At 36.4% G+C, this 27,377-nt stretch overlaps 1 protein-coding gene and 1 long non-coding RNA gene across 2 annotated transcripts in view; both read left to right on the plus strand.

Annotated features, from left to right (window-relative positions):
* GPR158 (G protein-coupled receptor 158) overlaps window positions 1–27,377 on the plus strand; it is a 308,597-nt gene that overhangs the window by 35,813 nt on the left and 245,407 nt on the right. Inside the window, exon 2 of the mRNA XM_055543835.1 lies at window positions 631–736. Coding sequence (XP_055399810.1) covers window positions 631–736 — 106 coding nt within the window. The remainder of the gene's footprint in view (window positions 1–630; window positions 737–27,377) is intronic.
* The window catches only part of LOC129625436 (uncharacterized), a 62,467-nt gene continuing 44,315 nt past the window's right edge, over window positions 9,226–27,377 (plus strand). The window contains exon 1 of the long non-coding RNA XR_008701440.1: window positions 9,226–9,362. This is a non-coding gene — a long non-coding RNA (uncharacterized LOC129625436). The remainder of the gene's footprint in view (window positions 9,363–27,377) is intronic.

The following is a 27,377-nucleotide window of genomic DNA, read 5'->3' on the forward strand; positions in this document are numbered from 1 at the left end:
TTTAAATAATATTTTAAATTAAAAAAATGTTGGCTGTATAACTTTTACATTTGTTTTGTTATTTTATGTGTATGTTTTGTAGCTAGAAAAACTATAATACAAGGAATTTGAGGAAAGAGATGCTTTTTTTCCGATCTTATCTCCTCCTCTTAACTCATTTCCTCCTCCTCCCTTGCCCCAAACTTCCCATCCCTGGCCCTGCATTGGGGAGTAGAAGTAGAAAGAAATGAGATAAGGGCTTTTAAAAAAATTTATTTTGACAAAAGAGGTATTGGGAGCAAGTATTATTTCAGAGTCCACTTTGCTACCATGTCCAGAGTGATTCTGTCTGGAGGTTAGCCAATCAACAAATACTTATTGAACAGCTAGTGTATGCCAGGCATTATACAGGGAGCTGAAACAGAGAACAGTACAGAGCCCGCCTTTGGTGCTTACACAAAACTAATGACTTGCTGTTTCTGTTCTATTATCCCTACCTACACTGGCACACTTTAGATGAGTATGAGTGGGCAATTTGGAGAATTTTAGTGCATTCTTGTGCTGATTTGTCTGATTTTTAGGTTAGAACACGGAATTAGAAATTGTAAAGGCTCAGATTAATTTGTCCTTTTTGTCTTTCTCTGTTTTAAGGGGTGTCATGAAAGTAGACATAAATCTTCAGAAGGTGGACATTGACCAATGTTCAAGTGATGGCTGGTTTTCAGGAACTCACAAATGTCACCTTAATAATTCAGAGGTAAGAAAATGGAGATAAAATTCTCTGAAATCAGAAGCTCAGAAATATATTACTTCTGAGTAGATTGTATTTGTGTGTGTAAGTGAACAAGAAGTATCTTACTGGGGGAAAAAATCTGTTATGCACGCCTGACTGTTGCCAAATGAACTGAAAGAGGAGTAGAAAATGAAATTTGTGCAGAATAACTATTCATTTAGGGACTAAGAGAAGGCTGAAACTAAAATTATGTCTGAAGTTTGGCTTTAGTCAAAGTCTGACCCTATTGTTCAAAATGAGCTAGAAATTAAAATAGCCATGAAGTGAGAAACCATCCCAATAGGGGTCAACCAAATTATGCACATTTTATGGAATATGATGCTTTTTGAAACATTGATGCTATTCGTTTAGACACCCTGCCATCTGTCAGAAAAGCAATAGAGAAAGTATAGCCAGGAGATACTGAGAAGAAGGAGAAAACTGTTTGCAGGAAACTGGAAAGGAGATGTGTGTATTTGGTGTGTTTTTTGCAATGTTCAATTCCTGTCTGTACTTAATTTCATGAAACTCCAGTTGGCAAGGAACAGGCAGAGAAATCATACGTCTGGAAATAAGACTGTCACTTGTCTTCTTTAAAAAAATTTTTTTTTAATTGAATGAAAGAGTCTTTAAATTCTGTGGTGCTTTACAATTGTCAAGTTTAACACAGATGATTTCATATAATCCCATAATAACCCTTTTTTCCTCTACCCCCATATTGCCCCTCCCCTCATTCCCTCTCCTCACTGATAATCACTAGTTTGTTCTCTGAATCTGTGAGTTTGCCTTTTTTTTTTTTTTACTATAATCACTAGTTTGTTGCATTTTTTAGATTCTACATTTAAGTAATATAGAGTATTTGTCTTTCTCTGAGTGACTACACTTAGCATAATGCCCTCCAAGTCCATCCACGTTGCTGCAGATGGCAACATTTCATTCTTTTTATGGCTGAGTAGTATTCCATTGTGAGTTTGGGTGTGCTCAGTCACTTCAGTCATATCCTACTCTTTGCAATCCTATGGACTATAGCCCACCAGGCTCCTCTGTCCATGGGATTCTCCAGGCAGGAATACTGGAGTGGGTTGCTGTGCCCTCCTCCAGGGGATTCTTTACTGCTTGAGCCATCGAGGAAGCCTGTATATACATATATGTAATATATGCCACACCTTCTTTGTCCATTCATTTGTGGATGGACACTTAGGTTGTTTCCATATCTTGGCTATTGTAAATAATGCTGCTATGGGTATTTGGGTGCTTGTGTCCTTTTTAGTTAGTATCAGCTGATATTCTGTAATTTCAGAGGTGACATGTGATGACATTATTATTTCATTTTTAGTAATCTTATTTCTCAAGTCCCCAAATGCTCTAAAACAAATGTACACTAAAACTCCTGACCTTAAATACTTCAGCTGTCTCTACTTTGAGTCCATGAATTTATGAGGAAAGTCAGCATGATTTATTTAAAATAGGGGATATTCCTGTAAATGTAGTAATCTACATCTTCAATTTGAATTTTTGCCACATTTCCCTGTAGCCCACCATGACCCAAATAATCTTCCACAGTTCCACACATCCCCCCTACATTCCACACACACCTTCACCTGCCCTCTGTTCTTCCCACCGCAATATCCCTCAACCCTGTCACCCCCTAATCTCCCTAGGAACCCGCATAGTCCCCTATATCTCTCTAAGCCCATCACATAGTCCCAGCATGTTCCCACGACCCCCACTTACTCAGTAACCCACACACCCTGACTCCGACATCTCGATATACTTCCACATAGCCCACCCTCCACCCTACCCTGATTGCCATCATTCCCTTCTTCCCAATTGGGACCTTATTATGTAAATGAAGTATTTCTGTCTTGTCAAGTCACAGAAGTCCGGATGCTCTTTTCACCTCCGCTCGCTATTTTTCTTATGGATTTGAACTTTTCCGAGTTCCCACTTCCCTTTGGATGGTTCTGGCATTTCTAAACATATGAATTTCAGTGATTTGGTAAATATCTTTTAACCTGATTATTGTCTCCATGCCAGTGGCATAGCGCTTCATAGCTTTGTCTTTTAGCCAGGGTGGAATTTGTTTCTGCATGAGTGTCAGATTATGGATATTGATCTGTGTGTGCTTATTTCTGTATAGCCTTGTTTCAGTGGTGTTCCTGGGTGGTTCAATCAGCAGTCTGTCCAGAAACAAGGAGATATTTGCTTATCAGTCTGTTACAGTTGTTGCTTGCCTCTAATAATCTTGATGTAGTTTTCTTTTTCCTTATAGCACATCTGTTTATTTGATTAGGTGGTCTTATTGGATGGCTTTTTAGAAGATTGATTTATTTTCATTATATCAGGCTTATCAATTTTCTGTGGGTTGTGTCTTTTTAAAGCTGTCAAATAAACTAAATTATTTCAAGATAAAATATTATCTTTTGTTCTGGTAAACAGAGATTAGGGTAAAATGTGTAACTTTTGGCTTTATATATGGCAGCATTGTATTTATTCAGTTCCTATAGGAAAAAAATGAAAAACTCACCCTGTAAGACAACCAACAGTTCAGTGAATCTCATTTGACAATATTGTACAAAGGTTCAGTGATCAAAAAATAACATCAACAAACACTAAATCTACAAAGTGCCTGTTTGACTTAAACTCTGGATCCCTTGACCCCCTCACTTGCTGAGGTCCTAGTGTTGGGAGTAGGAGATCTTGGCGTCCTAGGTTGGCAGCCTCTGGTGTGTAGTCTGATGGACACAGGGCTGGACTGGAACTCGTCACGTCTTTCTGTGGGGCTTCTGTCAGGTTCTGGAGTTGGTATTGGTCACTGTAGGCGCTGCTGCTGGTCTACACCACATTCTCAGACTCAGGAGTAACGATAGTCTTTCAGTTCCTTCTCTGTAGTGATGTGAATTGGAGACTAGGAACTGGCTTCTACTGATGTTTTTACTGCTTGGTAAAACTGAAACAAAGCTCGTGTTCAGGGTGTTTTTCATCTGTACTGACTCTCTTTCGTTCCTTGTCACAAATCTGTTACAGACCCAAGGATCATTGTGTAAACTGACTTGTTTTGGGATGTACTTAACATGATTGGTATTTGTAAGAGATATCTGTATGGGCTGCCCAGGTGACTCAGTGGTAAAGAACTTAGCTGCCAGTGTAGGAGACATAAGAGATGTGGTTTTGATTCCTGGGCCAGGAGGATCCCCTGCAGAAGGAAATGGTAACCCATTCTAGTATTTTTGCCTGGGAAATCCCATGGACAGAGGAGCCTGGTGGGCTACAGTCCATGGGGTCACAAAGAGTTGGACACGACTTTAATGATTAAACAACAAAACAGGGGCCTGTCTATGAAAATCCACATCATTAGAAACAGAGACTTGCATCATGTTTACTGTGGGTTTTATTTTTTACCAGTGTTTAACATTCTTCTCTTGTAAATACCACAGGGAGTAACAAATTTCTAAGTTGTAATTGAGGCAAGCTTTTCACTTAAAAAAAATTTTTTTTTTCCAGTGTGTTGACTTTTCAGCCTCTGAGGTATCTTAAACTAAATACAGAGTCTGATATTGGAAACAAATAAGTAGTATGTAACCAGTGACAGAAGCTTCAAGAGCATTTTAGGAAGGCATGGGATGGTTTGTGAGGAAAATGATTTCTCAACAAGTTTGGGTTGTTACTGAATTTAGGAGGCAATAAGTGCTTTTTGAAGAGCATAGTAAAATGAGATCTCAGTTGACACTGTGAGTTGAACCAGATTCCAGGATTATTTTGGCCATTTTTATAACTGATCCAGATCACTGCTACCTGGACTCGATCATGTTTTCCGTGGCCATTTAAATAATTCTTGACCTATTTCATATCATTGTTTCATTTGGGTACACAGAATCCTCTCCTACAAAATAGTTTATTAAAAACATTGGCATAAATTGCTATTTTTGTTTTAAAGGTTTTCTTTTGCTTGTTTCCTTTAGAGGATTTTTTAAAGTCACTATTTGAAGTATGGAACAGTGACCTTGAAACTTTTTGATTATATTCTATTAGTAAAAATGCTTTAAGCATTCACAAATAGTATTTGTATGTTTTTTAATCTGTATAGTATATGCATCTTTTGTAATATATTTTGTATGTTATAAGAAGACTTAATTGGGTTGAGATAAAAATGAAACATTGTTTTAATGTAGATTATATTTTATAATATTAAATATTGTTGTTAGTTACTCAGTTGTGTCCAACTCTTTGTGACCCCATGGACAGGCTTCTCTGTCCATGGGGATTCTTTGGGCAAGAAGACTGGAGTGGGTTGCCATTTCCTTCTCCAAATATATCTGGTTACAATTTTTGAAAATTTTTCAGTGATAGTGTTATGATTTATTATGCTTCATCATTTAAAATTTTAAAAAGTCTTAGTTTAATACTTAGCAGTGCAGTGATTCAGAGGTCTCTCAGTTCAGTTTATTTTTATACTTAGTTTTAATGTCTGTCATAGTTGAAAATATGCCTCAGAAGGATATGTCAGTCCACATTGAAGAAGTAAATTGTTGACTGTATTTGCTAAATAACAGTGTTCATTTTTCAGTTTCCAATTTTGCAAAGGTTTTTTTTTTTTTTTTTTTTTTTTCAGAAATACAGCTAGCAGTTTTTCATTTTACCTGATGTCAATTGGTCCCTGAAAACTAATTGGAAAGCTGGGCATTTTAATATTTTAAAAGAATAGATTAAGAACCCACTCAGACATTCATGGGGAATATTTTCAAATAGATTAGGAAATTTTATTTCCAAGTTTAAACTGTATGGCTATGTGAGTATTTATAGTTTTTGACAACAAAAACCATGTAACACTGAAAACATTTCCAAATCCATTTTCAAAATGCTCACTTCAAAAGGCTTTCTCACGGATTATTAAAATGTCACATTTACTTTGAAGGAAGAGCTTATATATTTTAAAAAGTACCTGCTGCATACACACTACTGACATCCACTTGTCATCATTGAGCAGGACAGCAAATTTAGAACACTTGCCTTTTTTTGTAAAGAGTGATGAATAATCTTCACGTTCAGAAATAAGTAGTTCACTTTGAGACAATCAGAAAATCTTTGTGTGGGAAAAGTTTTTCCAGGTCACACACCATCTTACTAATATTATGAAGAATTGTAAATATTTTGCAATTTAAAATAATATACTCTGTAAATCCCCTTGGATGGTCAAATACAAAAGGTAATACTTTAGAAAAGTTCTGCATTATGAGTATTATCATTCACCTGTCTCTAGAACTGTCCTGTTCAATATGATAGCCACAAGCTTCATATGCCTATATTGGAAATCACTAAATAAAAGTAAGAATTCAGGTCCTTGGCCTCATTATCCTGATTTGAAAAATAAAATAGCCACATGCAACTACTGGATACTGGACAGTGTAGTGGACACGCCAGGCTTTTGAATATGGCCTAGCTTACAGTGCAGTCAAGCCACACAAATTATTGAAACCTTTCAAATCCCGGAATTTCCTTATGTGGGTGAATCATTTTCCTTAAATTCACTAAGGGACATTTAAGGACAATTTGAAATGAATTTTGGCTAATGTAATCAGCCATATAATCTGCTGTATTAACTTAATTGAAAATTAATAATGAGAAATCAGCCAACTTTTTAATGCCATTATTTTACACTGAAAACTGTAAAAAGTCTTCTAGTAAATGGAAAAAAGTAAATGCTGATAATCTTCTAGATATTTACATTTCCATTGTGTTTGTAGTACCGATTCTGTTTTCTCTGATTACCAATATAAAATGTGATGACGTGAAATCCCACTCTTCTCCTTGGATGTAGGGTAGTGATGAGCTGTTCACTGGTGCCTAGCACAGTGCCTGACACATTTACTGAATTAATAGAGGCTGCCCACTCTGTGCGTAGATGGCCTCCTTATAGTATAGAGTTACTGCTTTTGGTTTCTCCCCATGGAATTGCTCAAAATAAAGTTAAACTTTTTTTTTCTTCATAACAAACACACAGATATTTGAAGACTGCTGTCAGTATGCTTCTAAGTATTTCTTTTAGGCTAGTTGTCTTCTGATTCAGGCAAATATGGCTGTTTTACTAGGTTTAATCAAAAGAGGCCATACCACTGCTGTATAACTCCCCATTTCTTTTTGAAGTTGTTTGAAGACCTAACTTGTTTGATTTCGTTATATAGTCCTTTCTAAAATTAATAGAAAACTGATTATATTTTCAGAGTTTTCACTATGCTCCTGAGAGTTATTTGGACTAGATATTCTGTATTGTTCAAAAACTAGGGCTAGGAAATATTATTTCAAAATAACTGTACTAAGATGCTTAACAAGTCAGCTAAAGGAAAACTAGGTCTCTCTTTTTTAATTTTATTTTTTAACTTTTTACTTTATCTTGGAGTATAGTTGATTAACAATAGTGTGTTAGTTTCAGGTGTACAGCAAAGTGATTCAGTTATACATATACATGTATCTATCCTTTTTCAAATTCTTGTTCAGAGCTTGCTCTCTTGTTCAGAGAAAGATGTTTCCAACAACAGAGCAAGGGGTCACCAGTGGCTGTTGCCATCTTGTGGCCAGGGGAAAGTGGGGGTAGAGAGAGGGAAGGAGGGAGGAATTTTGCAGGGCTCATAAAAATTTCATGCACCATTAGCTGTATAGTTGAAGTAGGTGCCTCTTAAGTATCTTTGCAGCCCTAAGATTTTATATGTCTAGTATACTGTAAAGGAAACCACTGAAAGGTATTTCCATCCAAAAGCAAAGCTCTGCCTACCCTTGCATTGGAAATACCTTGAATTCTCATACCACATGTGATCGTGCCTGCCAAACTCCAGATTTTCTTATTTTGCTCTGTGAAAATAATAAAGCAAATGGTTGTTCATTATTGTCACCTTCATTCAAGCTAGCTTATGGGATTTGATTTCTACTTACTTATTAAGCACTTTGGTAACGGTTATGCAGGACTAATACATTCTGATTGAAGTGAGACAGAAAAGCCAAATCACGTTTAGTTGACTTTAGATTGTGAATCTGGAATAATGTGAACCAGAAAGGAGGCATAAGAGGAGTATCATTTTTTCCTCTAAATTGCATCTTTTTCTTATGAAGGAATCAGATACCAGGTACCATAGAGTAGAAGATAAATCCATTTTTCCACTATGATAAGGTCATGATATTCGGTATCTGCTTCTGAATAGTGCTCTTTTGTATATATTCCATGTCACTGGATTGCATTACCAGCCTTTTTGAACTTGTTGATCTAATGTTGGGACCTTTGAAGTATCTGCTTTAGAATTTACAAAGAGGGAGCACATCCTGTCTGTTTAAGGTGAACAGACTCTTTCTCTCAATCTATCTCTTTATCTGTCTGCTTGAGCTATAAAAACATTAAATCTTGATCTATAGCTTTCTACTTTATCAACTTTATGGACTACCTAAAATTAAAAACAAAAAAAAACAATTGTTAACAAGATCTTATTCATAAAATCTTTTATGAGTAGTGTAGGTAAAGGCAATTTTCATAATATTTGCTAGTAATTAAATTTTATTCAGCCCAAGTCTGAAGAGTCTATTAGATACCAGAAGTGAAGCATCCCTTTGATACAAGTTTGTTTTTTGATCTCTGTGTAGGAAAATAATTATTTAAAAATAAAAAATAAGACATCCGTTTCATACTTACTTACTCTGTGAGTTGCCTATTACTGTTATTCCTGTTTTCTAGATGAGAAATTTAAGACTTAAAGTGGTTTAAGTAACTTGACTAGGGTCATAAAACTCGTAAGTGTTATTTTAGAAAGTTAAACTCTAGGAAGGTACGATGGGTGACATATGGCTGTTTGGAAAGAGAATCACTGAGTGGTAATGGCCCATGGGCTGATACTGTTAGTCTTGTGGTGTTACTCCTGGGGGTTCAGCCAAGGGGCATGGTAGAATTTGCATAAATAATTGGTTAGAAGTATACCAATCAAGAAGAAGTGATCTAGCTCTAAGGTGGCCAAAACAGATTTCTGAGAGGGTATGGAAAGCTCACATGGAAATTTGGATTGGGATCCATACACAAGGCCTTCCATCATGTAGGTGTGTGAATGGCAGCAGCATAAGTTTCTTTCTAGTGGTGGTATTCTTGTTTCAATGTATGGCAGTGACTTGTGGTGATAGGAATGTCCAGTTTGAAATTGAACTCAAGGGATAAGATCCATGTCCATAGATACAGATATAAAGGGTTTCCCTGGTGGCTCAGACGATAAAGAGTCTGCCTAAGACCTGGGTTCGATCCCTGGGTTGGGAAGATCCCCTGGAAAAGGAAATGGCAACCCACTCCAGTATTCTAACCTGGAAAATACCATGGACAGAGGAGCCTGGCAAGCTACAGTCCACGGGGTTGCAAAGAGTTGGACACGACTGAGTGACTTCACTTTCTTCTTTCCTTAGATATAAGTTGGTAAAGACTGTACGCATTGTCTGGACATCAATTAAGAGGGCAGATGTGAAGGAAAGGGACCCTCTTCTTCCTAGCAGGGAATCAGAATACCAATCAGAATGTAGAAATGAAACAAGTGTGAATATGAAGGATTGCAACTCACTGGGTACTGGGATGCCAAGGAGATCATTATATGTAAGTAAACTCTATTGCTGAAGATAAACACTTAAAATACTCCCAGAGTTCTCTGTGATCAGAGGTTAGAGTGGGACTGAGCTTAAAGATAGGCACATATATATGCAGCATATGCAACTTGGCTAGAATAGGCTGGGGCAAGGAGATTGTCTTACATACAGCAATAGATATGAGCTCAAAGGACTAGATTTCTTGATCTTTTCAATGCGGTGAGAGAACATCTGATGAAATATGAAGTTACTGAACAGATTTGGAGTATGTAGCTAAATTTATAATGAGTCAATCAGAGAAGAAAATATCTCAACCTATTAAACCTTTGCTTTTGTCATTTCCAGTAGCAGAAAAATTGCTACTTGTCCAATTCTAGATATGAGAGGCAATCAGAATATACAGTGAGTGCCTGGGGGGGTGACTTTTTAAGGGTTAAATATAGCTTTGCATCATTAGCTTATGAGGAAAAAAATCCCATCATGACAGCAAATCAGATCTAATCTGGCACTCCCTGTGCTACAATTATATAAAATATGGTGGAAACTTGTCAAAGCTTTCAGTGAGAAATGAGGCTACTGATGCTTGGCAGCCCCCTTTTTTGAGCACAGTTAAGAATCATGTTGCTTAGCTACAGTCCTTGGTTGATTTAGAAAGCTTCAACTGACTATATTATTATACAAGAGTTAAACTCTCTTCCTTGATTTTTTTTTTCTAAAAGAAAAAAGCCTTCTTTATCACCTTTTTATTTTGGGGTATCTTTACCAAGTCACTTATATTTATTCACCCAGGACAAGTTTTGATTTAGCATTGTTTTCCCAAACCCAAGGTTTATAGATTGCAAGAGAACAAGTGGGTGGTTGATGATACAAGCAGAATATAAAGTATTGAAATAGCTTAAATGCTTTTGCCGGCAAAGTAATGGGCAAATGTCTATTTCAACTTTTTTTTTTGGTCATTTGAAACTATTGTGTTTCCCTTCTTTTTCAGTTTATTCATAGTTTGAATTGCAGTTATCTTTATAATGCACAAGAATGTACAACATTTAATTATATTTTTGAATTTCAAAATGTAAACTGACTTATAGGTGTATGGAAAAATACAGGGAACAGTGAATGAAACTGATGAAGCAATAAGTGTGGGGGCTGGATTTGGAACCAAAACACTGAAAACAGAAGGATTAAGGAAAAAACAAAGAGGAACTGTCAATGGAGAGGTTTATATCAGTTATTGGTTCATGAAGTAGAAAAGTGTTCATGAAGTAGAAACGGATTAAAAACGGGGAAATGTCAGATGTGTCAGAGACCATTTCAATGGGATAAAAACACTCAAGGACTCTTAAGTCTAGAAAGGAATATTTTTTTATACTGTTCTAAATATGTAGATATCCACTTTATTTTTATAGCTCTTCAGGAAAGAGAGCTGACCCTTAGGAATACTTTCTAACATCTTACCGTAATTATTGTAATGAAGTAGAGCTGTGTCCTAATCTCAATTATGTAACTATTCAGTAGATTTTACTATTGACTTGTCTGTATAATCTGTTTTATACTTGCAGAGGCACTTTTTTCATCCTTACAGTTCCATGATTACCTGGAGGAAAGTCTATAGAGTTGATTCTGTATTTACATTCAATAATAGGATATTGGTTAGTTGTCTCTATAAGTCTTGAAAGTAAAAGTGCTAGTTGCTCAGTCATATCTGACTCTTTGCAACCCCATTCACTGTAGCCCGCCAGATTCCTCTATCCATGAAATTTTCCAGGGGAGAATACTGAAGTGGGTAGCCATTCCCTTCTCCAGGGGATTTTCCCCACCCAGGGATAGAACCCAGGTCTCCTTCACTGCAGGCAGATTCTTTACTCTCTGAGCCACCAGGGAAGCCCATTCTAATTCTAATTCTATTGAAGCCCAGATTTCATAGACTTAGAAGCTAAACCACTTGGTTTATGGACTTTGTTTTTATGGTCGTCTGCAAATCACCTTCATTTGCCACCCTTTAAAATACGTTTGTGTAATATCATGATTTTCAAAGTGTGGTTCTGGAACCCCTCAAAGTGGGGAGCTGTTGGGATCCTCAAGATGCTGTTAAGGAAGTCTGTGAAGTTAAACCTTCACATAATAATTTTAATAATAACATGATTTGCCTTTTGAACTCTTATTTGTCTTATGGGTATACAGAGGATTCATAAGATATGATATAGAAACAGATTAAATGCAGAAATATGACAATCTACTTGTCTTCTAATAAGCCTTTTAAGGAGACTTTTATGGAGATTTGCAGAAATGTAAAACAATGATACTCTTCTTGCTAAGTTTTTTTTTATTTTTGGAAGACATTGTTATTTTTCATAAACACATTATGCCTGCATGTTATGAAATTATTTTTAAAATGAATTTATAAATATTTTTAAATTTTCTTCATTCAATATCCAAGATGGTAAATATCAATTGATATAACCAGCATAAATAAAAGCTCTTTGATATTCTCAACAATTTTCAGGAGTGAAAGGGGTCCCATGATAAAAAAGTTTGAGGGATCTAATTTAGCACATTTTTAAGCTCCTGCATGATTCTGACCTTGACTCCACTTCCTGGTTTCTATGCTTTCTCTTCCTTCCTTCGATGATTCTACCTACTATTTCTCACTTTGGCCACCTGACAGTTTCTGCATATCCTTGGAGTCCTAGGTTTTGCTCCTTTGTAACCCCCTCGGGAAGTTGTTCCCACTTCAGGCAGAGCAAGTTGTCTTCTATATATCACTATAAGGCTTCCCTGGTGGCTCAGATAGTAAAGAATATGCCTGCAATGTGGGAGATCTTAGTTTGATCCCTGAGTTGGGAAGATTCCCTGAAGAAGGGAATGGCAACCCACTCCCGTATTCTTGTCTGGAGGATTCCGTGGACCGAGGAGCCTGGCAGGTTACTGGCTATGGGTTCACCATGGGGTCACAAGCAGTCAGACATGATTGAGCAACTAACATTGATAGTACATTGTACATATTTTTGTTTTAATACCTACAATGCTGTGTTAAAATGACTTGATTACTCTTGAATTATAATTGCTACTTTTATCAGATGCCTGCCCTATTATTGTGTCCTGTATATATGTGTATATACATATATATGTATATATAAAGGTGAATGTAATCCTCAAAACAGTCTTAGAAAATACCTATTATTATTTCAGTTTTACAGATGAGGAAACTGAGACTTAGCTACTTAAAAAACAATATAGATTACATCTTAATTAAGAATTTGAACTAATCAGTTGCTGATGAAATTCATGAGCCTTTGAGACAACGGCTGTGGCCTTCTCATACATCTTATTGGTATGGCTGCTCCTGTAGTTTAAGTTCATGTATAATATTCTTTACCATTTGAGCCACCAGGGGTATTTATTTTTTTAGAGTATCTCTTACGGTAACTATTTTCATCACTGTGTTACACCCATAAGAAAGATTTAGATTAATTCTATCATGACTTGGCAGGTAGTCCATCTTCTTTAGGAACAGAAGATTCTAGGTACAGCCTGATTACTCAGGATATTCTTCCTAGTATCTGAAAACCTTTTTGGGTACTCAGATTGTAGGTCTAACTTTAATTTGTTTTACATTTTACTTCATTTATTTCATTTACTCATTGCAAGCAGTTCTAATTAAAAATGAATAAGGGTTCAATTAAAATGGATGGTTTTAATTCTTAATAGAGAACTTCTATTTTCACAAATACTATAATCAGCTACTATTATTTTTAGAATCAAAGACTCTGTACATGCCACAATGACTTAGTTATGTGCTTTAGTTTCTATTGTTTTTCACTTATGATAGATGCACTTTATAAAAAGGGTATAAAGAATTCAGAGTAGGTGGTTCAACAAATTGACTAGTGATTATTCTCAATTCACTATTGTCAAGTATTTTTGTAGCTTATCTAGATTTGACAGAATGAATGAATACATGATGCTTTTAAAAACTACATCGCTTTCTTTTTGACATAAAAATAGAGAGCTCTACAAATACTATTCAGCTAAATCCGTGTAAATCCTCCTTCACAATAAAAGTTAGATTGTTTTCTTGGTAGGTTTTTCAGTCTGTGTAAATGCATAATTGGAACTTTGTCAAATTTTAGCCTTCTTTCTTATCTCTCCCACCGTTTCTGTCTTTCATTTGCCTGTCTTTCCTTATTTTCTTGATCTGTTCTGTGCTTTCCTTTTTCCTGTCCTATACTCTCCTCCTTTCCCCCTTTCCTATATCTTGTCTTTCTTTTTCTTTAAAAAAAAAAAAACACACCTTAATTCCTAGAAAGAGAAATGAAAGCTAGAAGTTTTAATTTCCAATAAACGTTGGGCTAAGAAATAGCACAACTTTGTCTGAAGCATTTCTAGAGCAGTGACCACATATCTTTTAAAATATGCTTATACTTTTAGTGTCTGTTAATTGAGAAAAGCACAAACAATTCAGATAAACATAAACAAGATATTCTAATCACTTATTAAAACAGCCTTGTATACATTTGAAAAATAAGATACAGATGGTTAAAATATGTTTTTAATTTAAATTAAAATGACTACTTGTTATGGTCTCCTGAGTTTTTGAGCCTCTTGAGATGGCTTTATGACCATAGAGGTATATGAGTTGCAGGTTCTATAGTACTTTGATTTGAAAATCAGCCTATTAATAGTATTGTCACACTTGATTGCATAATTGAACATTTTATTTTTATAAAATTCTTCCAAAATTATAAAACAAAATACCTATTTGTTATAATCATGCAAACAATACAAAGGCTCCGAAAAAGAAAACAATTATCTCCTATATTTCTCCCGTTCACCAGCTTCGAATTTCACCCTTTTACATACCCTTTCCATTATTAGACAATAGTTTTTTGTCAATTTGTTAAGTAAAGAGTATGTAATTATTGTTGCTTCATTTGTATTTCCTTAATAACTAATAAGGTTAAATGTATATGTGTGTATATACATGTAAAGAAGCAATTATGAGAATATAATGAAAATATTACAACATGTATATTTCATATATATCATTTATCATATCTGGGGAGTTGGATCATAATAAATATTTTCTGAATATTTCCCTATCATGCTTATAAGACTAAAAATTAATCTGGAAAAAGACTTAAAAATGTGACATTTCACTAGTAAAATATGAACTGAGTTGTGCTTCTGTTCATTAGTCATATTTTCATTGTCCTTTTATCTGAAGCTAAGAGAGACTTGTGTTTTTTATTGGTGAACCCCCCCAAGTTGAATCTTTTATGTCAGAGGTGGAAGTCAGGAGATTTAAATGTTTTATATATTCTTTGTACCAGTTATCAATTTATTTTCTCACTCCAAATCCATCCTTTTTTGCCCCAGTTTTGTGATACTGAATCTGAGCCCTCTAACCATTTCCCTTTTGGCATCTGGGACAATATTAAGCTTTTCAGTAGTTGGTATTGGAGAGACACTGTGAAGAAGGGATTTTTCTTTCTGGTTCCAGATGCTTTTTCCCTGCTCTCCTGGTGAGCTGCAGCCAGTGGAATGCAAGGTACCCAGTATCACATGCGTGTTCTCCTGTGAGTTTTGATCGTACTACAGGCAGCTGGAGGGACTTGCTCCCTTAAATGTGTAGATATCCACACAAGGTCACCAGAAACATAAAAACCGAAGAAACATGATGACACTAAAGAAACACAGTCATTTTCAGTGAGAAACTCCAAAGAAATGGAGAGCTACAAGTTACTTGGAAAAGAATTCAAAATAATTATTTTAAGGAAGTTCAGTGAGATTCAAGGGAACACAGATAATTTGATGAGCTCAGGAAAACAATGTGTGAACAAAGTGAGAAGTTCATCAGAGGGGTAGAAATCATAAAAAAAGAACTAAACAGAAGTTCTGGAGCTGATAAATACAACAAATTAAAGAAAAATGCAATAGAGAGCTTCAACATTAGGCTCAATCATGCAGAACAAAGAAGCTGTGAACTTGAAGACAAATCTGACTGGAAAAAAAGGAAAAGGAAGAAAAGGCATGAAGAAAACCTGTGTTAATTGTGGGATACCATAAAGCAAAGCAACATTCGCATTATTGATATCCCAGAAAGAAGAGAGAGAAAGGGATTGAAAAGTTATTTAATGAAACAGTGGCTGAAAACATCCCAAATCTGGGGAGGATGGCTGTCCAATGATATGAAGCTCACATGTGTCCAAACAGTTTCGACCCAAGGATATCTTCACTGAGGCACATAATAATCCAACTCTTCAAAACTAAAGACAGAATTTTGAAAGCAGCAAGAGAAAAAGGAGCCATCACATAAAAGGGAACTCAACAAATTTCTCAGCAGAAACCTTGTAGGCCAGGAGAGAGTGGGATGATATATTCAGAATGGTCAGAGAAAAAAACCAACCTGCCAAACAAGAATACTTAACCCAGAAAAATTGTCCCTCAGAAATTAAGGAGAGAGAAAGATTTTTCCAAACAAACAAAAGCTAAGGAAATTTATTACCACTAGACTTGCCTTACAAGAGATGCTATGCTATGCTAAGTCATTTCAGTCGTGTCTGACTCTGTGCAACCCCATAGACGGCACCCCCACCAGGCTCCCCCGTCCCTGGGATTCTCCAGGCAAGAACACTGGAGTGGGTTGCCATTTCCTTCTCCAATGCATGAAAGTGAAAAGAGAAAGTGAAGTCTCTCAGTCGTGTCCGACTCTTAGCGACACCATGGACTGCAGCCTACCAGGCTCCTCCGTCAATGGGATTTTCCAGGCAAGAGGACTGGAGTGGGGTGCCATTGCCTTCTCCACAAGAGATGCTAGAGGGATTTTTCAAGCTTAAATGAAGGAGTACTCATTAGTAACATGAAAACATGAAAGTAGAAAAGTTACTAGTAAAGGTAAATATATAGTCAGATTCAAAATACTCAAATGGTGATGTATAAATCACTTTAAATTCTAGCATAAATTAGAAGACAAAAGAGTTTTAAAAATAACTATAGCTATAATATTTTGTTAACCAGTACACAGTATGAAGTAAATTGAAACATCAACAATAAAAAATGTGGAATCAGGTAACTACAACGTTTATTATGCAATTGAATTTAACTTGTTATAAGCCTAAAACAGACTTATAGCTTCTGTAAGATGATACAAAGTCTCATGGTAATCACAAAGTAAAGGTCTAAAACAGATAAACAAATGATAAAGAAGAATTAAAGCATATCAATACAAAAACCCATCAGTTTATAAGAAAAACAGCAAGAGAGGAAAGTGGAGTTTAGTTCTAGGTGCATCCTCAGTCGTGTCCAGCTCTTTGCTACTGTTTGGACTGCAGCCTGCCAGGCTCTTCTGTCTGTGGGTTTTTCCAGGCAAGAATACTGGAGTGGGTTGTCAGTTCCTCCTCCTGGCAGGTTCTTTACTGTCTGAGCCACCAGGGAAGCCCAAGAAAACTGTCGAGTTTAGTAATTATAAAACCATACATTTGAGTGATAAGATTGTAGAAAGTGTAAAGATTCCATTCTTGATATTTCTGAATAGTTGTCTCAAGCTAAGTCAATTAGCAGTTAGTTTGCTTTTCCAGGAGAAGGCAATGGCACCCCACTCCAGTCCTCTTGCCTGGAAAATCCCATGGACACAGGAGCCTGGTAGGCTGTAGTCCATGGGGTCGCTAAGGGTTGGACACGACTGAGCGACTTCCCTTTCCCTTGCTTTTCCAATGGAAAGATAATGTATGCCTGAATTTAAAAGCTTTGGCTATCATGTCATTCACTTACAGATCATTATAAAGAACTTTGGTGGCTAAGAACTGAGGAACAAAGGTTTCTTGAAAAGTTTATATTACCCACTGTCCTTTGGGCTTTTTGTTTGTAGTAATTATAAAATATTTAATGAAACCAAAGCTGCCTATCCATTTTTTTTTCCTTTTTTCCATAGAACCATCCACAGAGATGCCTTGAAAAATGTGTTTTTCTTCATGGTAAAACAAGACAAATTGATTTACAAAACCATCTGAGCCTATATGGCTTCTAAAAATGGATTTATAATAAAACACTGTATGATGTAGCAGATCCTGAAGATAAGCTTCTTAACTGCTTTAGTTTAAAATTGTATTGTTATTGAAGAATTCTGGTTTGCCTATTTAAAAAATGGCTTGTTAATCTTTTCTTTAAATTTTTTAGCAAAGTCACTGAATCAGGAAGTTCTGAAAAGCTCGTAAAAGGAGTTCACTAAATTATAAAATAATAAATAAATCAGAAGTGAAAAAATAAATTCTGCTTCCAGTACTCTTACTGCATTGATATCATCATGTTGAATTATATACGAGAAAACAAAGAATGTAAAGAATGGTTATAGAAAGGGAAACAGATTTTAAAGATTCTGTTTCAGAATACCTTGGTATTCTTGTTAGAGCAAAGTTGAGTATGTGATTGTTTGGGGACTAAAAATGGATTTGAAAGGTTCTTGGTATAATGTGTTCATTTACTGGTTGTTTCTAAAGCTGTTGGCAAATTAACTTTCTCCTGTTTTAAAAATATCCATCTACTGGATACATTGAAAACAACTTTTCCAAGAGAGCTGCCTAATCTGGACACTCAGCTACTTGAATACTTAGCCTTGAAATCAACATAGAAAATCTTAGGTCTAGTCCTGTTGCATCTGATTGTTGTTGTTTAGTTGCTCAGTTGTGTCTGACTCGTTTGTGACCCTATGGACTATAGCCAGCCAGGCTCCTCTGTCTATGGGATTTTCCAGGCAAGAATACTGGAGTGAGTTCCTATTCTCTTCTCCAGGGGATCTTCCTTATCCAGGAATCAAACCCACATCTCCTACATTGCCAGGCAGGTTCTTTACCACTGAACCACCAGCCTTGGAGGGAATTGGAAATCATTCAGCATAGGAAGCACAGAGAGGTCACAGATGAGTAGGAGAAGGTGGGCCAGAAGTCCTCTTAAGACTGTTCTCAGGAGTCTGAGCCTTCTTCCAACGGCAATGGGAAACCAGAAAACTGTTTTAGATCAGGGAATGCAGTGATCAGCTTTCTATTTCAGTAGGATCCCTCTGAAGGTAGGAGGCAGGTCAGAGCTGGAAGCGGGTAGGCAGGGAGCCTGGGACACAAGTTAGGAAGCCTGGTCTGTGATTCATCACTGCGATGCCACTGACCTGAGCTCAGGGAGTGGCAGTGGGACCTGGAATGTAGATGCAATAGGACTTTGACAGGAGGGAGCAAGAGAGAGAGGGGTCAAGATGGAAGGCTGGGTTTTGACTGGGTGGTTGTTGTTTAGTGGCTAAGTCATGTCCAACTCTTTTGTGACCCCGTGGATTATAGCCTTCTAGGCTCCTCTGTCCATGGGATTTCCCAGGTGAGAATACTGGAGTGGGTTGCCATTTCCTTCTCCAGGGGATCTCCTTGACCTGGGAATTGAACCTGCATCTGCTGCATTGTAGTGGGATTTTTACCACTGAGCCACCTGGGAAGACTGCTGCATCTGATACTTCCTGGAAATTCTTGCTTTATAATGACATCAAGTGTTCTATGGATCTGGAATCCCTGCTCTTCCTGGATACTGTATTCATCAGCTGGTCTAGTTATATAAATTATTTGTATTCATTCTGTCCCCTGCCCTCCAGTCTCTCTCTGTCCCTCCCTCAGTGTCTTTCTCTCTGTTTCTGTCTCTCTCTGCAAATAGCTCTTTTATTGAGAGCAAAACTAACTCAGTACTGCTCCCAGTAGATAATTTTAGCAATGATAGTTGAGTTTTGTTTTTCTCTCAGAGTTCATTACAGCTTTCAATATATTTCAATTCAGCTTTATGCATCAAGTCACCAGGTACCTTGCTTGATGGCAGTACTAGAATGACTATCTTATTTCCTATATCTGTATTAATTTTGTGTTTCTGTATAACAGATTACTACAAAGTTAACAACAAAAATTTGTTATCTCACAAATTTTATAGGTTAAAACTCTAGGTACAGTCTTCCTGGGTCCTCTGCTCAGGGTTTCACCAGGTCTCTAGGTGTCATCTGGGACTGCTCTTATTGGGAGCATGGGATCTTCTAAGCTCACTCAAGTTAGCAAAATTTACTTGCATGTGTTGTAGGACTGATATTCCTTTTTTCTTGTTGGCTGTAAGCTGGAGGTCACTCTCAGCTCTTAGAGGAGCTAAGTGGCTCTCTCACAACACAAAGGCTTACTTCTCCAAACCCAGCAGGATAATCTCTTTTACTTCAAATCTCAGTCCCTGTTGGTAACTCTTGTCTGATTAAGTCAGGCCCATCCAGGATAGTCTCCCTTTTGACTCTCTCAGAATGGTGTCAGCAAAATTCTTTTGTTTCTTTCATGTAAAGTAACTTAATTATAGAAATAAAATCTGACATATTTACAGACCTATCCATTCTCAAGGGCAGTGGATTATAAAGAATGTGTGCAAAAGGGAATGGGAATTTTGGGGACCATCTTAGTACAATGACTACTGCATATGCCATTGGCTCAGGATCAAAGCATGCTGAGGTCTTAGGATATCAGTAAGTGCTGTGACTAAAGGCCTTATCAGTCCACAGCTGCGATAGCCTTGTGTTTACCATCTGCATTCATTACCAGTAGCCCTTACTTTGAGTACCTCGTGTGTGTGCTCAGTCACTTCAGTCATCTCTGACTGTTTTCAGCCCTGCAGACTGTAGGCCACCAGGCTCCTCTGTCCATGGAATTCTCCAGGCAAGAATACTGGAGTGGATTAGCATGCCCTCCTCCAGGGGATCTTCCTAACCTAGGGATCAAATCTGTGTCTCCTGTGTCTCCTGCATTGCAGGTGGATTCTTTACTGCTGAGCCTTCATGGGAGCCCAATGAGTACCTTAGGTTTTTTTTTTTTTTTCAACACCCTATTTTTAGCAGCTAAGTAAATGTTAAATACCTTTTTTAATTACTATTGTAACCTGAAAATATTACGAAGTTGTTTTGAAGAAGATGGGTTTTTATTTAGAGATGACATTCAAGAATCTGTTGGAATTCAGGGTACCTTATGCGTTCCACATGAAGAATCTGATCTTTAAAAGTAGTGTGCTTTAATTGTCATCCTCGGTTGTCCTATTTCATGCCCTAGTTAAACATAGAGATATGCTCAGCAAATCTGCAGATGAAACAAAGCTAATAGCATTAGTAAATGTCTTACAGTTACAGAATTGAGATCCAAAAATATTCTAACAGAATAAAAACAATTGGCTGAAATTAGCAAGATAAATTTTGAAAGAGATAAATATAAAGCCCTGTATTGCTGTTTTCTCTAAATAAAAAAACATTGTCTTAGGTATGGTGGTAAATAGATGGCTTAGCCTACCTCTTAATAAGTGTGAAAAAGACTTGTGGATTTTGGTTAACATTGGTGTTCCATGTGAGCCAATAGTAATATATGGCTGCCAGAGAAAGCTGATAATTCTATTTAGAAATAAGGGAGGTAGTAATAATGTTCGATCTTCCTGTCAACAGAGTAAGTAAACTACATCTTCTGCCTTCTTTTTTCCTGTTTATTTATCCAAAATAATTTCTCCAGGTTTAAAACATTTTGACACCTATTTGTATATTCTCATTTTGTTTATTCTGCTTATTAAATATAAATTACTTTGTATTCATATTGTATCATTTGTATTAACAGTTATTTTTGAATGACCTTTGATTTTTGGAAAAATATGGAAGTTATCTAGGTCCACTTTCACAAGAGTATATCTTCTTACACAGTTAAGCTTGTTCTACAAGTTTCTTGTCCTTGGATCAAGCATCATCTCCTTTCTTATGCTTTCTTATTGTTTGGTATGTGAATGCCTTTCGTCTACAAAATAAGAATAAAATGTAGCTTTACCAGCTGATTCCAAGGCTATGTATTATTAAGAAATAAAAATAGTCCTTGGAAAGTGTTTCTGTGAGATATTTTTAACTACTAGAGAATTTCACCTGGTGCTTAGAGCCAAATGCCTAGCTTAAATGTTCTAAGGCATTTAAGATAAAAGACTTCAAGTAGGTTTTTAAACTAGGTGTAAGAAACTGCTCATTCAGGGTTCTAGATCACCCCTGCATAAAGCGGGCTTTCCTGGTGTCTCAGACAGTAAAGAGTCTGCTTACAATGCAGGAGACCTGGGTTAGATCCTTGGGTCGGGAAGATCCCCTGGAAAAGACAATGGCAACCCACTCTAGTATTCTTGCCTGGAGAATTCCGTGGACAGAGGAGCCTGGTGGGCTATAGTCCATGGGGTTGCAAAGAGTCAGACACGACTGAGTGACTCATACTTTCACATAAAGTAGACATGCATACATGTGCTCATTCATTTTATTCCTTTATGCATTCAAAATAGACTTAATTGCATTATGGGTACTGTAATAATTCCTGTATCCTAATTTTTCTATCTTTAAAATGCTTTAGTAGAGTCAGTGTCCATTGAACCAGAGGCTTCTTTTAGCCTTTAAAAATGGCTGCTAGACTGGCTGACTTCTTCCCTGCCTCCCTCTCTTTCTCTCCTTTCTTGCCTTTCTTCTTGTTTTATTATGAAATATACCAGGCGTACAAGGCTTCCCTGATGGCTCAATGGGAAGATATCCCTTGGAGAAAGAAATGGCAACCAACTCCAGTGTTTTTGCCTGCAAAATCCCATGGACAGAGGAGCCTGACAGACTACAGTCCATAGGATCTCAAAGTCGGATGATGACTCTCATGAGCCGGACATGACTTCATGACTAAACAACAGCAATACCATGTATATAATGCATATTGATAGGGTTGTTAATAACAGTACTAATTATAATAGGATTCATATAAATACCATTCAGTTTCTAAAATAAATGTTGGAAGCCTCCTGGGAGTTTCTCTCCAAATGCAGCATCTCCAAATGCTGCTATCTACCAATGAAAGAACTCTTCTTTTTAAAGAGTTTAAAAATTTTTTTAAATATCCTTTCTTTGCTATTTTTCATAGTTTTACTTTCTACATATGTATCTCCAAACAGTAACATTTTTCTTTTTTAAAACTTTATTTATTTTTTATTGAAGGATTTACAGAATTTTGTTGTTTTCTGTCAAACCTCAACATGAATCAGCCATAGGTACACACATAGCCCCTCCCTTCTGAACTTCCCTGCCACCTCCCTCTGCATCACTCCTCCAGGTTGATACAGCCCCTGTTTGAGCCCCTGAGCCATACAGCAAATTCCTGTTGGCTATCTATTTTACATATGGTAATGTAAGTTTCCATGTTACTCTTTCCGTGCATCTCACCCTCTCCTCCCCTCTCCCCATGTCGGTAAGTCTATTCTGTGTATCTGTCTATCCATTGCTGCCTTGTAAGTAAAATTCTTCAGTACCATTTTTCTAAATTCCGTATATATGCATTAAAATATGATATTTTATCTTTCTCTTTCTGACTCACTTCACTCTGTATAATAGGTTCTAGGTTCATCCACCTCCTCAGAACTGACTCAAAGGCATTCCTTTTTATGGCTGAGTAATGCTCCATTGTGTATATGTACCACAACTTCTTCATCCATTCATCTGTCAGTGGACATCTAGGTTGCTTCCATGTTCTAGCTATTGTAAATAGTGCTGCAGTGAACAATGGGATACATGTGTCTCTTTCACTTTTGGTTTCCTCAGAGTCTATGCCTAGGAGTGGGATTGCTGGGTCATATGGTGGTTTTATTCCTAGTTTTTTAGGGAATCTCCACACTGTCTTCCATAGTGGCTGTATCAATTTATATTCCCACCAACAGTGCAAGAGTGTTCCTTTTCCTCTATACCCTTTCCAGCATTTATAGTTTGTAGACCTTTTGATGAGGGCCCTTCTGACCGGTGTGAGGTGATATCTCATTGTAGTTTTGATTTGCTTTTCTCTAATAATGAGTGATGTTGAGCATCTTTTCATGTGTTTGTTAGCCATCTGTATGTCTTCTTTAGAGAAATGTCTGCTTAGGTCTTTTTCCCACTTTTTGATTGGGTTGTTTGTTTTTCTGGTATTGAGTTGTATGAGCCGCTTGTGTATTTTGGAAATTAATCTTTCATCAGTTGTTTCATTTGCTATTATTTTCTCCCATTCTAAGGGTTATCTTTTCACCTTGCTTATAGTTTCCTTAGCTGTTCAAAAGCTTTTTAAGTTTAATCAGGTCCCACTTGTTTACTTTTGTTTTTATTTCCATTACTCTAGGAGGTGGGTCATAGAGGAACTTGCTTTGATTAATGTCATTGAGTGTTCTGCCTATGTTTTCCTCCAAGGATTTTTACAGTTTCTGGTCTTACATTTAGGTCTTTAATCCATTTTGAGTTTATCTTTGTGCATGGTGTTAGGAAGTGTTCCAATTTCATTCTTTTCCATGTAGCTGTCCAGTTTTTCCAGCACCATTTTTTGAAGAGGCTGTCTTTGCCCCACTGTGTATTCTTGTCTCTTTTGTCAAAAATAAGGTACTCATAGGTGCATGGGTTTATTTCTGGGCTTTCTGTCTTGTTCCATTGGTCTATATTTCTGTTTTTGTGCCAGTACCATACTGTCTTGATGATTGTAGCTTTGTAGTATAATCTGAAGTCAGGAAGGTTGATTCCTCCAGCTCCATTCTTCTTTCTCAAGACTGCTTTGGCTAATTTGGGGTCTTTTGTGTTTCCATATGAATTGTGAACTTTTTTGTCCTAGTTCTGTGAAAAATGTGATCCCTATCAAAAAGGTGATTTGATAGGGATTGCATTGAATCTGTATATTGCATTTGGTAGTATAGTCATTTTCATAATATTTATTCTTCCTACCCAGGAACATGGAATATCTCTTCCATCTGTTTATGTTATCTTTGATTTCTTTAATTAGTGCCTTATAATTTTCTGTGTACAGTTCTTTTGTCCTCTTCAGTTCAGTTCAGTTCAGTTGCTTAGGTAAGTTTATTCCTAGATATTTAATTATTTTTGTTGTGATGGTGAATGGGATTGATTCCTTAATTTCTCTTTCTGATTATAGAAATGCAAGTGATTTCTTTGTATTGATTTCATATCCTGAAACTTTGCTAAATTCACTGCTTAGCTCTAGTAATTTTCTGATACTATCTTTAGGGTTTTCTGTGTACAGTATCATGTCATCTACAAACAGTGAGAGCTTAACTTCTTTTTCAATCTGAATTCCTTTTATTTCTTCTTCTTCTCTGATTGCTGTAGCTAGGACTTCCAGAACTATGTTGAATAATAGTGGTGAAAGTGGACACCCTTGTCTTGTTCCTGATCTTAGGGGGAATGCTTTCAGTTTTTCACCATTGAGAATAATGTTTGCTGTAGGCTTATCATACATGGCCTTTACTATGTTGAGGTAGGTTCCTTCTATGCCCATTTTTTGAAAAGTTTTCATCATAAATGGTGCTGAATTTTGTCAAAGGCTTTTTTTTTTTTGCATCTATTGAGATGACTATGTTTTTTATCTTTCAGTTTGTTAGTATGGTGTATGACATTGATTGATTTGCATATATTGAAGAATCCTTGCATCCCTGGAATAAACACAACTTGATCATGGTGTATGTGCTTTTTGATATGTTGCTGAATTCTGCTTGCTAAAGTTTTGTTGAGGACTTTTCCATCTATGTTCATCAGTGATACTGACTGGCCTGTAGTTTTGTCTTTTTGTGTTGCCTTTGTCTGGTTTTGGTATCAGGGTGATGGGGGCCTCATAGAATGAGTTTGGAAGTGTTCCTTCCTCTGCAATTTTTTGAAAGAGTTTTAGAAAGATAGGCATTAGCTCCTCTCTAAATGTTTGATAGAATTCTCCTGTGAAGCCATCTGGTCCTGGGCTTTTGTTTTTTGGGAGATTTTTGATCACAGCTTCAATTTCAGTGCTTGTAATTGGGTTGTTCATAATTTCTACTTCTTCCTGGTTCAATCTTGGAAGATTGAACTTTTCTAAGAATCTGTCCATTTCTTCCAGGTTATCCAGTTTATTGCGTTATAGTTGTTCATAACAGTCTCTTATAGTCCTTTGTATTTCTGTATTGTCTGTTGTAATCTGTCCTTTTTCATTTCTAATTCTGTTGATTTGATCCTTCTCTTTTTTACTTGATGAGTCTGGCTAAAGGTTTGTCAATTTTGTTTATCTTCTCAAAGAACTAGCTTTTACTTTGATTAATCTTTACTATTCTTTCATTTCTTTTTCATTTCTGCTTGGATCTTTATGATTTCTTTCCTTCTACTAATTTTTTGTTGTTGTTCTTCTTCCAGTTGTTTTAGGTATGAAGTTAGGTTGTCTATTCAATGTTTTTCTTTTTTCTTGAGGTAGGATTGTATTGCTATAAACTTCCCTCTTAGAACTGCTTTTGCTGCATCCCATAGGTTTTGAGTTGTTGTGTGTTCGTTGTCATTTTTTTCTAGAAAATTTTTGATTTCCCTTTTGATTTCTTCAGTAACCTGTTGGTTATTTAGAACCATATTGTTTAGTGTCCATGTGTTTGTGTTTCTTACAGTTTTTTCCTTGTAATTGATATCTAATCTCATAGCATCGTGGTTGAAAACAATGTTTGATGCAATTTCAATTTTCTTAAATTTACTGAGGTTTGATTTGTGACCCAAGATATGGTCTATTCTAGAGAATATTCCACAGTAACATTTTTATTTTTGATATTTGAAATAATTTATGAATGCAATTTATCCTTATTTTGCATCATATAAAGTTTTTTCTTGTTGTATGGTCTTTTTTTGCCCTACTGCACAGCATGTGGGATCTTACTTCCCCAACCAGGGATTGAACCCACACTCCCTGCATTGGAAGCACAGTCTTAACCACTGGACCACCAGGGAAGTTCCAATAAAAAGTTTTTGATATTATTCTTTACAGATGTGTGTAGCTCTGCTCCTTCATTCAGTTTTAATATTTTGTACTATTGCTACTGTATGAATATACCATACTTTATTTATCCATTCTGTGGTTCAGTGAACATTTATCTTTTCAGTTGTTTGTTTTTCTAATAGAACAGTGCTTAAGTTAGCATTCTTAGTCACATCTCCTGGTGCATGCATCCAAGAATTCCTCTAAGAAATGGAATTGCTGGGTCACAGACATGTGACCATGTACATAATGGCACCTTATCTGTGATGCTGCATTGTTTCCTGAAGTGGCTGTTGCCGGTTTGTATTCCATCAGTATCACTGGAGAGTTCCATTGTTCTGCCACATCCCTGGCCCTTGGTATTGTCTGATTCTTTAATTTTGGTTTATCTGGAAGATTTGACATGACATCTCATTGTGGGTTCAGTTTTCATTTCTCTGCCTACTGTTGAAGTAAACTTTTTATTTTGTTATGTTAATTATATTAATGTGTGTGTATGTGTCAGTCTGTCAATTGTGTCCAACTGTTTGCAACCTCATGGACTGTAGCCTGCCAGACTCCTCTGTCCATGGAATTCTCTAGGCAAGAATAATGAAGTGGGTTGCCATTTCCTTCTCCAGGGGATCTTCCCAACCCAGGGATCAAACCTGAGTCTTCTGCACTGCAGGGAGATTCTTTACCATCTGAGCTACTAGGGAAGCCCAATTATATTAATAGATTATGTTAATCAGTCCTTCATGTTTCAACTACCTGGTGAAATGACTCTTTTGTTTTCTTAATATTTCTATCTGACTTTTACATTGCTAATATTACAGAATTGTAGGATTTGATTATGTATTGTATATATTAATTCTTTTGTGACTTAATGTGATTCAATATCTTATCTCTGGTTGTGGGTTTTTGTTGCCTCTTTGAGAAACCAAAGTTAATTTTAATTTATTACTTTAAAAAATCCTTTTAAATTTGTGCTTTTCATATATTTTAAAATGTTCCCTTATCCCTTAATCATAGAAATATTTTTCTATAAGTTTTACTATGAGTCTTAAAGTTTTTCCTTTCCCATTTCCATATTCTTTTTGTAGTTGGACTTGATTTCTGTTTGGTAGAAGATAGGAATTCATTCTAATTTTTTAATACTAGCAATCACTAATCAGCACACTTTCCTGTAAAGGACAGAAGAGTAGATATTTTAGGCTTTTCCATCTGTATGG

Source organism: Bubalus kerabau, chromosome 13 (assembly GCF_029407905.1).
Source record: "Bubalus kerabau isolate K-KA32 ecotype Philippines breed swamp buffalo chromosome 13, PCC_UOA_SB_1v2, whole genome shotgun sequence".
Taxonomy (NCBI): domain Eukaryota; kingdom Metazoa; phylum Chordata; class Mammalia; order Artiodactyla; family Bovidae; genus Bubalus; species Bubalus kerabau.